Genomic DNA, 15,638 nt, shown 5'->3' with positions numbered 1-15,638 from the left:
TAACGGTGGTTGCTATGTTGAAAAAATTGTTCTGTATAGGGATTTGTAGAGAATTTGCTCTATTAAATAGCATTATTATGCTGTTTGTATCTGTTGCAATTTCCATGGAAATATGTGGGAGGCATTACTTTCAAATCAACCTACGTAGAATCTTCTTTTTCTCTCTTTCTTGTTGAAAAAGAATGTGTTGAATTTTCCTCTCTCTCACATGCCAATATGTAGTATATTTCTTTCCTTAATTCATAGTAATTTATATGAAATACTGATGAACTCAAGCCTTCAGGACACTGAAACATGATTATAATTGGTGTAGAACACTAAGAAATTGTTTCAATGCTTTCAAAGGAGAAAAATGCTATCTTTACTAACATATTCATTCTAATATTTAATTAAAGGCTTTGAACACAAACAGAATTTCTGATAAAATGCAGAACAATGGGGAATTTTTAGTTGCAAAACTATAGTTTCCTTGTAAAACTGAGCAGTACTGAGAATGACATGAGATAAAGAAGTAAGAAGAAACTGGATTGCAAACTAAGTTAATTAGGAGTTTTAAACTTTTTTTTGCTATCCTCCATAATTAAGAGATGCTGCTACTACTCTCAGTAAACCTTTAGGCAGATGATGCATCTTTATGTCACAAGCACACTGTAATGATGCACAGAAAAGCAGACTGAGCTGAAATACAATATAAAGAATGAATATCTCAGTGCAATGATTAAACTTCATGACTTATACAGTTTTTATTTAATACAGATGACCTCAAAGACTTTAAACTGCTATAGCAACCAAGTTTCTTCTCCAGAAGAAGTGTTGTTTTGCATACTGCTTTCTGAGTAACAGGCCTGTTGAAAAGTCCAAGTATTCAGAAAAAAAAAAGAGGGCAGATCTACAACATAGGTTGACAAGACCTTTGCTTCTCTTGAAATCTTGTTTGATTCACAAACCGAACAAATTTGGTTTTGACTAAACTTCCAAACAAGCTGACTTATTTTATTTAACAGTAAGGACATCGGATACAGGGATTTTCCCTTGTGCAGTAGATAAAATACATTAAGCTTTGGCCTGCCTGAAGAGAAATAAGATCTAGCAGAAATCACCTGCAGCAAAATATATGTGATCAGTCCTTCCCTATTACTGTTGCTGATTCCAGGAGAAGACTTCGATTTTTAAAGTCAAATAAAAAAATCAGAGAACAGTATATTTGGGGAAAAAAAGCCTAAAAAAGGTTAAAACTGTAGCTAAAATGCTTCTCTTACACTATTTTTCTTGTGTTGCTTATAAGGAATTATAATTGATCACTTCTGATACCAGAAATAAAAAAAAAGGCAGAAGTGACTGATAAATGCCCTAGAAATCTATCACACTAAACTGCCTTTCGAAGCATTTGGCATTTGGTATTTTTTAAAATATTAATTTACTTTTAGCCACTTTTATTTGCTGCTAGCTTTTGTCTTATGTCCTTTGTTTAAAGAGAAATTGTGTTTGTTCTCTGACCTCTCACTATGACCCAGGGTCATCCCAATCAGTGTCAGTTTTTAAACAAGAAACCTCATGCTGAGGACTAGTAAGACAGGATATATTAAAGTGTTTTCCTTCTCTGTTAACTAAACTTCTGATTGGGAACATCAGATAAACTTAAATATAGATACTAATTCTCCAGGTAATTTTGGGAGTCCTTATAGGCTATACTATAGCTAAATTAATGTACAATCTAAAAATATGTTCTAATTTTTTTAGTTTATGAACCAATTCAAAAGGTCCTGAAACATTTCTATTCCAACTACATCATACTATGTATTGCTAAGAGAGACTCTGAGTCACATAATTACCCTTTATTTGGGGAGCAGTAAGGAGAGAGGATTGTGACTTGCTAATGACCATGTTAAGCCTTATGATCTTAATTATCAGTATTTTTTTAAAAACTTCCAATAAAATTTAGACCTTGTCTACACAAAAATATTCACAAAATTTTCAAGTCAATTGCATTGAGAACCGGGTCCGCTTTTCTTAGAACACAATTAAGTCTAGACATCTCATACCCTTTGAATCAAAAAGAAATTTGGAACAAGAGAGTTTTACCAGAATAGGATTCATCCATGTTTTTCTCATCTCTACTATTTTTGTCATTTTCCAGCCACATAGACAATCCACCAGTTATAGTATCAAGCACCATAACTGCCACATGCCTCTGACAGAAAGGAACTGGAGTGTCAGAGCAGGGATGTGAAATGGAAATGTAGGGATAATCACTGTACCTGGATGCTAATGTTAATAGGGATTGCCACCTTCTGTGCACATACAGTCTCAGAAGGTGACTAAAATTCATTTTACTTAGTATATTAAGTGTAGTTTGAGATGTAAGCAGGATTATGATGCTAAAAACTCTGAGTCAAAAAGCAGGAAAGACAAAGCACTGGCATGCCAAAGATAGATGAAGTTCTTAACATCTTTTGGAACTCCAGAGTCAGCATTTCATTACACAGTTCTTAAAGATTCCACCATTATACCAATGGACTATGAGCTACCACAGCCCCTTCACTCTGCTTACAAAAGAATTAAAACCCATTCTTCATTTAGACACTCCCTCAGTCTCCTTCCCACAACAAGCAGTGCTAATTCCACCCTGGCAGTGAAAAAGTGTTCCCTTAACACCAAACCTGGGGTTACAACACCATTCTATGTGCTAGCTCCTCAGCTCCAAAGAGAACTGCTTAAAACCTCCATTCATTCATTCTTTTTTTATTTTTCCTTTCTGATTGTATGGTTCAAGATTTTTAAAAGCTACTCATTTTTGTTTTTCTTCCCCATCCACTTAATCTGTGCTATAACAAAGACATAGCAACAACACCAGGAGTTATGCTAGCTTTATTTCCTCCAATTTGACAAACAAATGAGGTTTTGTAAAATGCACAAAAGTCTTCAAACACAGAAACTGCCAGGAGATTCTGCAGAACTAACAGCTAAAGAATAACGCTATTTCAAATTCTTGAAACCACACAAGATATTGCAAATCGATCATGGTCTTTTCACCCTTCTCACAATAGTTTAAACTACCTTTTACATTTCCTTTGAGCACTGGTGCACATGGAACAGCATTCCTAAAGCAGGAGATTAAAATCTTTATGCTTTTCCTTGATACGCTTGTAGCAGACACAGCCTTCCAAGGGTCAACTTACAAAACCAGCAAAACATCTCATTTGCCTCCCAGTGCTTGCTATCACCATTGCTGTCTTTCTGTCAAAAACAGCATTTGGGTAATTCACAGTAACTACAAGCACAGTGCCTGGTGTCTTCATTTCCCTTTCACTTGTTTAAGGCACATTTCTCTGTCACACTGTAGCTATTCCGGCAACAAATAAAACAGCTAACTTCTAGGGCCCAAATGTCCAGCACTATCTCAGCTTAATAGGGAATGCTGATGCTATCACTGTCCACATTTCAATAAGGAAAACAGATCAGAATACTGAGAATTCTAACAAGGTGATTCCTAGAGCAATGCATGTGTAGCCAAGATCATGTGCAAATATAAATAGCCAGAATGCAACTTCTACTTGCAGACAAAAACGTTTGGAAATACCCAGTATGTAGGCTCCAAAAAGCATCACAGGCCTTACATCATGCAACTAACATGGCTCCTCAACAATGTCAATGTTTTCCATTACTGTAGCTTCACTAGATTATATTTATATGCAGTTAATAACAGACTGGCAGGATGAGGGAGTAGTAAACTTCTCAGTGATGGCTGCAACACTTTACTGGAAGGGCAAAGTGGCTCAGCGCATGCAGTGGTGAAGGCACATCTGTTATCTTCATACTTCACAACTGCTGCTTGGTGGCAGCCCATGCTCCTTCTTCAATCCCAGAAACTGTTCAGCACAAACTGAGCAAACTCCTGAAGTTGTCTCTATCTTGTTTTCCTCCTTGTTTTCTGCTCTCTGCTGATTAAACTGTTCTGTGCCACAGTGCTTATCTTGTAGAAGTATAGCTGTCCTGTAGTAATACGCTCCAAGGCAGCCACACAAGCCACATAACATTCAAGTATCAGCAGCAGGATGTAGTGGGCTACCTTGTCCAACAAAATCTTTTACGATTTGGAAATGGCATCCGAAGAGGAGACAGGTAACAGTGTCAGGAAAGAGAAACCCCCTTTCTGTCCCCAGACACAAGACATGAGATTTTCAGGCACCTCCTCTGACCTATCCAACAACAAGTTATCCTCAGATGCACGGAGCTTGCAGCCACACCACAAGGAGGGACATATATGGAGGAAATCCATCATGTGAAAGGGTTAATTCACATAAGATAAGATAAAAGCTGGCTACTCATCTATATATTTTTACACGTAAGCAATTACTTTGAAACTTTTGCAGCATTGTTTTAAAGCAAATCATAGCTTCAGAGTAAATGCCCCATGCCCTATGTCAGCAGTAAAGCCTGCTTGTCAGGGCATGGTAGTGATGGCAACATTTGCTGGTTCACATCTGAAAAAGGACTCATTTACAGCTACTTTCGCATAGGGCACAGCTGTTCCATATCTCTTCTGTACCTCTGTGTTCTGTTCCCATAAAATAACTTGTTATGGAACAGCTGACCTGAAATTCATCATCACTCCAAAACATAACAAAGTTTGATGATGACGTAACACTTCAAGTAGGTGACACATCAAGCCTTGGAATTTCAAAACGACAATAAACTCGGTAACTGTAGAGGGTATCCAGCTTGGTGAACATAAAAAGAATCTTATAAATTAAGTTCTGAGTGTTCCAAACCTTTGAACTATTGAGCCCAAGCTTGTCTAAATCATACCAGCTAACTTGCTGCTAAGAACACAGGAACGATATGATACTGCATGCTTACACTGATACAAACCATTTAAAAGAAAATATCCATAGTTTGTATCGATTTTAACAGTAACAAGTCATATCTCTCTACAGCTTCTAACCCAGCTTAACTCTTACAGGCCTCCAACGAGGTGGAAAAGCTATTTGAAACCATATTATAGGATAAAAATCTACAGAGAGCAGATTAAATTCTCTAATACATTAGCTCAAGTACCTCAAGCACCTCACCGTGGCAGCCAAGAAAAGAGGCAAAGCAGATGATGCTAAATCTGTGCTATCACAATTAGACTGCAGCAGCTAATTTAAGGTATTTTTTATCTCTGTTATGTTGCAGATACCTCAAAATGTAAAAGATCTATATCCAACAGCATGCCTTGAGTCTGACAGGAACTGAGTTCTCCTATCCTGCAGCTCAGCTCTACGCTTGGGCCAGCTGTTAGAAGTACTTAATTAAATGTCTCGTCAGAAAAAATGTCCATTGATCTCACTTGCAAAACTCCTACCAACTACAGAGAATTTGATCCAATACTTTGTCCCTCAGTTCAGCATTATGCATCAAAAAACCAAAACATTAGTCATTCACAGTGTCAAGGCTTGAAGCAAAAATGTGTACAGCCTCTGAATTTATGTACTGAACTGGGAGTATAATGGAGTACCTTCAAATGAAATCTCTGCATGATTGGTTTTTCAGGAAAAGTAGGCTCCAAGATTCTTGACTGCTAAGCAATATCATAGTTAATAACTTAATATGCTTGATTTTTGCTATTTGATATCGATGAAGAAAGAATGTCTTTAACATTAAGTTCACCAAAATTGTTTGATACAATATATGAGGTAGTCTAAGCCTGGAGACAGAAACTGCATTTGAGAACTGATCTTTACAGTTGCTGTGAAAAGATGATGATGACAGGCACTGCTGCTGAGCTCATTTTTGCGCTCACATTTAACTGTGATGGTACAGAGAAGGCAGACTGGTCCCCTGCTACACTCACAGTCAAATGGCAGCAATAGAATCCTTATCCACTGCCAGATGATGGTGAGGAAGGTCAGTATTGATTAGATTTACTTTGGTACTTAAAATGCAACACAGCCTAAAACCCTGGAGGGTTGTTTCTCTCCAGTCATATTGTAATACAAATTTAAACAGAAATGCCACTGCAGAATTGAAAGAATCCTCCAGATCCCCATGACAAAAAACTTGCCATCATATTATTTGATGTTATCTCATGTCTCTTACATAGAAAATAGAGACAATAGGAAAGAATAGCCCTTAATGAATTTCACCTTTTTTGTTGTTACAGGTCTGCAATTAAAGTCTTTTGGTGGAATTCCACAGGAAGCCAAATACTGATCTATTGCTTCTACAGTTTCAAGAAATGAGACTAGTCTTCTGTAATTTAGCAATTAAGTCAGGTTTCTATTCAAAGATGGTTTTCTGTCCTCCTTCTGTAATCAATGAGTAAATAAAGCTTACTGCAACAGGACAGTTGGCTTAAAATGAGGCAAGTATTTCATACAGATCACGCTCTTCCAATGTCTTTGCACTTGGGATATACAGGGAACCTAGATCATTATTTTAATCAAAGTATGAACAAAGTACCATTACTGTGCCCTATTTGGAGTTTGTTTTACGAGGTAAGCACTGTGTCTGTGTGCCACTCAAACTGTCAGTAAAACATCTTGCTAAATAAAAAGACCCTTTACTCACGTAGTGGACTTCGTAGACTAATGCATACTTAGTACAATCCAGGGCTATTGAATAAGACATTATAGAAATTATCTATTATAAGGTAAATTACTAGTTGGATATATTTCTTTATGTGTTTTAAAAAAAGCTTTGGGAGGCTATACTGATTCTTAACTACAAAGATGCACATTTAAAATTAACCAAGAAAAATGAAATAAATGTAACACTAAGCAAATCAACGTAGGAAGTTCCGCACAAATGTGTGCAAGAACTTCTTTACAGTGAGGTGACGGAGCACTGGAACAGGCTGCCCAGGGAGGTGGTGGAGTCTGCTTCTCTGGAGATGTTCAAGACCTGCCTGGATGCCTACCTGTGCGACCTGCTGTAGGGAACCTGCTTTGGCAGGGGGGTTGGACTCGATGATCTCTGGAGGTCCCTTCCAACCCCTACAATTCTGTGATTCTGTAATCAACTGACACAATACATTAATACACTGTATAGTGTGTCAGATTTACATTGTTGGTTACTTTCAAATACTTCAAAAAATCCTATATTCTGCAATGACTTTAATGGCATCTCAAAGTACTAATTGTTAAGGATGAATAAAAAGCTGTACATCACAGAATCTGTACTGGCAGTAAAATAAAAACAGGATGAGTAGCTTGGGCTACAGTTTTGAACAGTCTGTACTTCAAATGCACCTTCTTTCTTTAGTATTGTGTTCACTTGCTTCTTGCTTTGATTTTAACAACACGTTTAGAAAACTTCAATAACTTTCTGTCTTAAATGGAACTCTTCTAGAATGCAACCACAAGTGACTCTCATAAAGGTGACCTCTTTTTGTATGGGAAACCATAAACACGACGTCTAGATTTCTGCTTGAAAATAGCTCAGGAGAGCTCAATATGGTACAAAAGCCATTGAGCATTACCCAGAAATAAAGAGTGCTTATGTATTTGTTCTGCAAACCACACAGAATTCATCTCTCTGCAACCTTAGCTTTCAAAGGATGACTTGAACACTAATTAAACGTTGCCAGTAAAACAGGACTAAAGGAATTAGATGGATGAAAATGATCTACAGGGGATATTTATAATGAATAACTCTGATAATCCTCAGTCCTGAGACCTCCTAGGATAACAATAATATCCCTTAATTCATTTAAAAAAACAAGTACATACACAAAAAACCAAACCACCAACAAAATCTTGCACCATAGACCACCTGCAGAGGAGGTTTTAAATACAGTTTTAGAGTTAAGAAAGCTCATTTCAGTAAGAAATACTTAGAAATAATTAAACATAATTAAAATATTAACATGCAATAGAGACATTGTGAAAATCTGTGTACTGTGTGTCCCCCTTATTTTCTTGCATTTTCATGTAGTAAAACTGCTACACAAAACTGACTTCCTTAAAAGACTGGTGTAACCACTTTTAACAATTTTTTAGGAGTTAAATGTACATAATGAATTTGCACCTGATAAGATAGCTCAAATTGCAGCTGTTTTGCTGAAGATGAACAAAATAATCTGAAAACATGGATGCTATGAATTTTGTGGATAATTTAGAAATACAGCAGAAGTACTGCTTAGGGACATGCTCTTTGCTAATGAAAAAAAGATTTAACTGACATTTTTCAGATGTTCTTTGTCCTGGTTTCAGCTGGGACAGAATTGATCTTTCTTTCATAGTGTCTGGTATGATGCTGTGTTTTGGCTTTAGGAGAAAAATGATACTGATAACACACTGATGCTTTAGTTACTGCTGAGCAGTGCTGTACAGAGCCAAGGCTGTTTCAGCTTCTGGTACTGTCCTGTGAGTGAAGTGAGGAGGCACTGGGAGGGCACTGGGAGGCTGAGAAAAAAAATGCAGAAAAAAAACTTGAAAAATGGTGGGGAGTTGGCCAGGGAGGCTGCTGCTGCTGCTTGGGGCCTGACTCTGCACTGGTCAGTGGGTGGTGAGCAATTGTTTGCTTCACTTGTTTGGTATATATACAATTATCATTACTGTTCTCTTTTTCTCCTTCCTTTTCTACTTTGTTTTCTCTTCTGATTCTCTCCCCCGTCCCACTGAGAGTTGGAGTTTGGGGAGGTGGGGGTGAGCAAATGACCGTGGTGCTGGGTTAAACCACAACATTCTCCTTGGTGGAAATTCAGAATCCTGTGTAATTTTTTGATTGAAGATAGAGTGGAGCAAAAATTTCATTTTCCATTTCCTTTTCCCTCATTACACAACTTTTTAAAAGTAAATTTCCGAGCAATGTTTTTTTGGAAAACAATTACATATTACATAAGACTAAAAACTCTGTTCATTTTCCAAGGTTCACCTAACAGCTAACATTTGTACAGACTTTTATTTAAAAGTTTTGAGTCCAATTAAGCTTGATAAAGCTCTGTGATTATCTAGTTATGAAATCTGTCTTATTTCACATGCAGTTTGTTTGTTTTCTTTGTTTGGTACACTGTGATTCTTATGCCTGTAAATTGAAAGTAGATTATTTTTTCTCTTACTCTCTGCAATCATAAAGTCAAACCATTTCTTGTCTTTACAAAAAGCTGTGAGGGAAAGCTGCATGAAAACAGTCATAGAATTTCACATCACAAATATAATACACACCTTACTATACCTAATCAGCAACAGACCATATAATCACAGAAAAATACTGTGTTGGAATATCAATTTTTCACTGACTAGTTACAGTACCGTGAAAGATGTGGCACAACACAAAGCTAAAGAAAAGACTTCAATTTGATGCAGCTCTGAAAAGCAGAAGCCTAGTGAGACTGGTTGATCTTTATGAAGAGCCTCCCTCAAGTGCCAGAATGGTGCAGTCTGATCTGCAGGGAAGTGGGTAGTAAAGGTAAAACATCAGCTTCACCTCATAGAGGATTCCAGGCTAAGGTCCAGCACAAAACAGAAGTGTGCAAGAGATGGAAATGGAGACAGGCTACCTAAGAGAAACAGAAAAGTACTACTTGGCCAGGTAGGAATGGAATTTCCAGTCAGGCTTAGCCTAAGCTCAACTATCACTGAAACCAGTTAAGATGTGAAGATTAAGATGTGCCTATTCTGATACATCAGCAATGAAAGAAAAGCCAAGGGAAAGCTGCTGAATGGGATGGGAAACCTAAATGAAGACAATAAAAAGGCTGAGGTACTTGATTCTTTCTTTGTTTCAGACTTCAGTAGCGAGCTATGCTTTCAAGACACCCTTATCCCTGTGATTACTGGACAAAGATTGAATCAGGGATTGGCTGGGGAAGAGGAGCACTCACAGGTCCATGGACCTGGGTGGGGTAAATCTAGGGCTGCTGAGGGAGCTGGTTTATGCCTTGGAAAAGTTGCTGTATAACATCTTCGCAAGTCATATTGATCAAAGAGGAATATCTTGCTTATCTTAAACAAAACAAAACAAAAGAAAAAAAAAAGAGAAAGGGGGCTAGGAAACTCTGTGTCAGTAAAGTTCACTTCAGTCTCAGGAAAAATTTCCACAGAAAATGATGTGGGGTCTTGTTGGACAACGATTAAAACATCAGTCTACAGTGTCCTCTGCCAGTGAAGTGCATAGTGCACTGCACAAGCAAAAGCACAGCCAGCAAGCTGAGGGAACTAATTATTTCTTTACCTTGCAAAGCTGTACATTTATCATTCTTTCCAGTTTTGGATCTCAGATGTTCACTGACAAAAAGCTGCTAACAGTTAATGACAACTAGAGACTCTAGTGGAGGGCCTCTAAAATAGCTATAAAGCTTAAGCACAAGACTTGGAACTGACTAAGGAAAGAGGGTTTAGCCTGAGAAAACTTAGGGAGAAAGCCGAGTCTTCCAATATCTAATAGGTTGCTACAGAGAGTGCAGAGCCTCCACAGAGACAGGAAGACATGGAACAAGAAGTAAAGGCCACAATTTGCACCAAGAGAAATTCCAGTTGAATATAAGGAAGGAAATTGTTCATGATGCCACTGGCTAAGCATTGAAACATCTGCTCAGTATGGCTCTCTTTGAAGATAAACTTGACTGGACATGTGCTGAGAAAACATGTCCAACTTTGACACTAACTCTGCTTTGAGCAAGAGATTCTGAACTGACCTTCAGAAATCCCTTCCACCTCAATTTTTGAATGATTTTGTGATTATACTCACTGCCTCCTCTATGCATCTAAAATAATATTTTTATATATATATAATATATATATATTATATTATATATAATAATACTCATTGCTATCAGCTGGAAAACAAGATTTCAAAATTGCTTCCATCCACATTGAAAGCTGAAAGCAAGTATTGTTTTCAGAGTTGCAGACATATCCTATCCTTATGAAAATATTTTGTTATAGTAGAACGGATTCATTACTTCACTGGCGTAAAGAAAAGCTTCTGCTATGATATCAGTACATACAGCAACAGTTTCTAATCATTCCAAGTGTCCCACTGGCATGAAAAGAAAGCTCTTCATTTCAAGTGCTGTAATATACAACTCCAGTACATTTCATTTTGAGTCTAATCAAAGAATGAGTCTCTGACAAAATTCCAATGGCAGACAGATTTTGAGAGCTGAGACAGGCTTATAGTTTTAAAAAAGTGTTACCAAAAGATTCCACTGGAATACAACAGCACCTAATTTGTTACCTATAGAGTCAAGGTAATTAGGAAAGGCTACATTCTTATTCTCATCTGAGAGCAGACAGAGCAATCAGCCACATAGTAAGCCCTGTTTGTTTCAGCTGTAATCAGTATAGTTTTCCATTATTACTATATATCTTGCTGGAAGCATGTAAATGAGATGGAAATCCTAATTCTGATTACTAGGATATCAAAGAATCAAGAAAAGAATGAAGACTTCAATACGAACCCTTTACGAAGACACTGTGCTATAAAAAATGAACCTAAGATCCATTTGTGAAGCTTATGCCGGTGGTCAAGAGACCATAAGTCACGAATTTAATAGGAGTAAGATTGTTTCTGCAGTTTATGGGGTCTCTTTTTCAGCAAAAAGCAAGTGTCAAAGTTCCCTCCTGACTGTTACGTGAGTTTCAGGTTAATACTTTTTTTAAAATCTGGAAATGCATGATGTTTTGACCACACTCATCTAATAGAGATAAGCACGTGTGGCTTGCACCTCTATTGCTGTAGTAAAGAGGCTTTCATAATATTTCTGTAGCTTCTTTCCCCAGGAATTGAGCACCCGTCTGCGCAAAATGTGATATGTATGGGGAATACAAATGTAAGGGCATTCTCTCAGGTGACAGTGATAACACTGACAGCTACCAGTCCTGAGGAGAGGCACCTGCACAATTAAAACTTGCATATGTTTCAGAAATTAACTGGACCAATTCAGCGTTTGTACCAATGAGAAAAAAGACATAGAAACCAAACACGTCTCCAGTGACCCAGGACCTGAACATTGAATTAAGCAGTTTTGTATTTAATTTTTAGTTTTTGAATTAACAGTTTTTTTCTTTTTAATGCAATATACTAACATTTCTTGTTACTCAAAATACAGTTTGTTGGCCACATCACATTGGTTTCTTCACCCTGAGCATTTTTCAGTTTCTCTTTCCTTTCTTTCTATGGACCATTACAAATATCAACATTTTTCCTTTCCTGAAGTATCCAGTCACACATTTCTCTTGTTTTCTGTCTCATATTTACACAGCCCTGCCTGCTCTCCTCAAACAAACTCTTCACCAGCAACCCACCCAAACATGTACCACTCTTTGAGCTTCTCTACATACTCCTATCTCCACTCTCAAAATTCCCCCAGTATATTTTCCTTTCTTTTCACATACAACAGACTGTCTCAACTTTCTTCTCGTAAAAAATGCAATAGAAAAACAATGACTGAAGCTGCTTAGCTCCAGGATTTATCTTTTCAATAACTCATACCAAAACAAAATGTCCAGAGAATACTATTCCTCTTTTGATACTCAAGCATTTTGGAACTGTACCAATACCCTGTTATATTTTTACAGTTTCCCAAAGGACATTTAAAAGGATACTTCATTTCTGTACTGGAGTATCTCACACTTATTCATTATGACTGAAATAACATTATTTTCTCTTTTTTCCACCATGAGAAGGCAAGACTGCAGTATAATCAAATAAGTGTACAGGAAGTAAGCCAGTGGGTTCATAGTTTAAATGACAGGACATCAACTACCTGACAAGGTCGATGACTCTCTCCCTCGGAGCAGTGCTGACGGGCTCATCATTAATCATTATGATCTGATCCCCCGGTATAAGCTTTCCTTCAGAGGGGCCGCCTGCAGATAAATGAAAAAAAGCAAGGTTAGTAGACTATTCAGAATGCACATGTACACTCTGCAGTTCATATGCTATGAGTCCTTTCTCTTCAACTAATGGCATGTTTAACACTTTTTCTAACTTTACTTCCTCACCAAGAATATCTCGAAAGCCACTGACTGAACAATTTCTACTGAAGTTACTCAAGTTAAATTCCAAAACAATATTTGGGCACCTGAAAATAGGGGCTAGATTTTCTGGAGGAGAAATAGGCTCCATTAGAGTGACCTAATTCATTCTTCAAGTTGTGATCAGCCACAATTCACAGCTTGCTTATCAATGTTTGTTTGACATTCATATAAGACCACCCCTGCTAAAGGCTCCTTTTCCTATAATTATGTAATCTCCTTTAACTACTGTTAAAATCAGGAAATCATTTTCTCTGGTGTCTACGCATTGCTTCTTGTCCCAGCCAAAGTAGCACTGGAGAACACCATATTCCTCTTTTCTATGACACGTCACTCACCATGTTTGAAAGTCATTTGCACATCTTTCCTCTGAACTTTCCTGTTCTGGGCAAGACAAACCTGCTTCCTTCAGTCCTAAAATAGTAAGTTTCTATGCCTCCAGTCTGGGAGTCTCTTTTCCTTTGCATTCCTACTACTTGGTGAACAGAATTTTACATAATGTGTTCAAAAGCACTGGCACTTCCAGTTAGATGCAGACATTAAAGATTAGTGTAACTAGGCAATCAGACTATGTGCTTTTGAATTTCGATACTATTTAAATTCATGCTATGTTTTATAAAATGCACATAATATTTTGCTTCCAGCATGATTACATGCCCAAAGGAGAGAATAATATCACAATTCCAAATCAAAAGTTATATCCTGCAGTCTCTTGCCTTTAAGCTCTGCATTCAAGATACATAGAAAACTATCCAAAAAATCACCAGTATGAAGATAAAGTCTTAAAAGAAAATGTTTCAGTATCAGAAACAATTCAATTAGTAATTGTGCTAGTGCTGCTCCTCTCCTCTCTTTGACTTGAAGATTTTACTTTGTTTATACATCCAGTATTCATGGATGCAAAATCCATATACAAGAATGTTGCTTTGAACTCATCTTTCCTTCTATTCACTTGGAATGCAAGGTAATACTTTTCCCAAATCAAACAACAACAAAAAAAATTACATAAATAACGCTAACTTGGGAGAAAAGATCTGTCTGCTTCAGTTCAAATATTAGTTACTCCATCTGAAAGCAATACAAATAAAATCAATGCACACACGCGGGTAAATGACATCAGAACTCCATGCAGTCAATTTTGCCTCTCCTCTGCTCTCTATGGGGATTCTGCAGAACATATTGAACAGGAGCAAAGTCAAATCCCTGTCCTTAGCTCCAAGGCAATTTATGTAACAGCTGAACTTTTAAGCATAAAGCCTGCTGGTTCAGGAGACTAAGCAGTCCCACAAATTCAAAAATACCAAAAACCTCAATAATTTTCACTGCAGTTAGAAGTTTTGTAGGTACGTTTCGATCTTGCTTTTTTTGCCACTTGATTAAAAAAAAAAAAAGGAAAAGGAAAGAAAAAATGTCAGCAATAATATTCTTTAAAGCCGATGACAGCATGAAAAACATGTAAGTTATAATCATGAAACTCAGTATACCTCCTGAGATGCTGATTAGATGGCAATGAGGGTGACATCAAATCAATATGAACGTAAGTGGGAGAAGACATTATTTTCCGAATGAAGTAGATAATTTTGTTTCAGGCAAACAACAGTAACAGCTCAGAGCAATAATCTAAAACTGACTTTCCGTATGTATCGTTTGTATTTAATGTATTCACATAGGGTTCAAAAAGGAGGAAACTACTTCCTAGTACTACCCACCAAGCAATTCTGTTTACTTTTTCTTGTAGCTTGAAGACTTCAACACTACTTACATTTGTAACTATATTTCATCTCAGTAATTAAGTTCCCAATCAGTATAAATACATTCACAGAATTATCGTTGACACTCTCAAATAATTGCACTTCTTTTGAAGGAAACAATAGTAGACAATACAATTTTTTAGGAATATCACTACAGCTATTTTCTCATTTAGCAATCCAGCCAGTTAGTGATACTAAGAAGTGCCAAGTTTGCTTTTGGGGTCACGTGAGGAAAACATACCTGGTGTTACTGAGCGTACAACAACTGGCTTTTCACTACCAGCCACAAAACCAAATCCTAGCACAGGATCCCTCCTCATTTCCACTTTCCGAGGGGCTGGAGGGGTTATTTGGCAGCTCTCTATTCGAGGGTCTTCAAATGTGGCTGATTGTGTCATGTGACTGTGGGAAAAAAAAAAAAAGATGAAAAAAGGAAGAAATTATTAAAACATGACTTTGGGATATCTACTTGAACCAAGTACTTTCTGCTACAACATGAGATGAATATTTGAAATGTTTTCACTGTGAGAAATAAAATATCAATGTAATATTTTTTAATTATATTTTCTTATACATAAAATAATACTGTTGTTTACAGGTCTCAAATACTAATCAATAGTATCAACCTGCAAAAACATCCCTCTTCAACAGTATACATTTAATCATATCCCATATAAGAAAGAAAAATAACCCAACAATAAAATCCTTGTCGTCTGTGTTTGAATTTTCCATCCTTCATTTGTTGGAAGGGAAAAATAATAGACTGACCTCCTTATAATATAAAACACACCAATTAGACTCCGACAGTCTTTTGCAAGAGGAGACGACAGGCATTAATATTTGGTTTTCTAAGACATTGAGAAATATTCAGAGTGGAGCTCTTTCAGACTTCTTGAAGCACAGGTAACCGCTCTTTATTTCC

General features: G+C 37.0%; 1 protein-coding gene across 3 annotated transcripts in view; it reads right to left on the bottom strand.

Moving 5' to 3' along the window:
• The window catches only part of FRMPD4 (FERM and PDZ domain containing 4), a 299,804-nt gene that overhangs the window by 55,918 nt on the left and 228,248 nt on the right, over window positions 1–15,638 (bottom strand). For all 3 annotated transcript variants that reach the window (XM_042867630.1, XM_042867631.1, XM_042867632.1), the window contains exons 3-4: window positions 14,958–15,118; window positions 12,695–12,797 (exon numbers count right to left, since the gene is read on the bottom strand). In XM_042867630.1, coding sequence (XP_042723564.1) covers window positions 12,695–12,797; window positions 14,958–15,118 — 264 coding nt within the window. The remainder of the gene's footprint in view (window positions 1–12,694; window positions 12,798–14,957; window positions 15,119–15,638) is intronic.

Source organism: Lagopus leucura, unplaced genomic scaffold (genome assembly GCF_019238085.1).
Source record: "Lagopus leucura isolate 7727_CA_CO unplaced genomic scaffold, USGS_WTPT01 Super-Scaffold_100001, whole genome shotgun sequence".
Classification (NCBI taxonomy): domain Eukaryota; kingdom Metazoa; phylum Chordata; class Aves; order Galliformes; family Phasianidae; genus Lagopus; species Lagopus leucura.
Note: the sequence above shows the minus strand (reverse complement) of the source record. Positions and strands in the feature narration are given on the sequence as shown.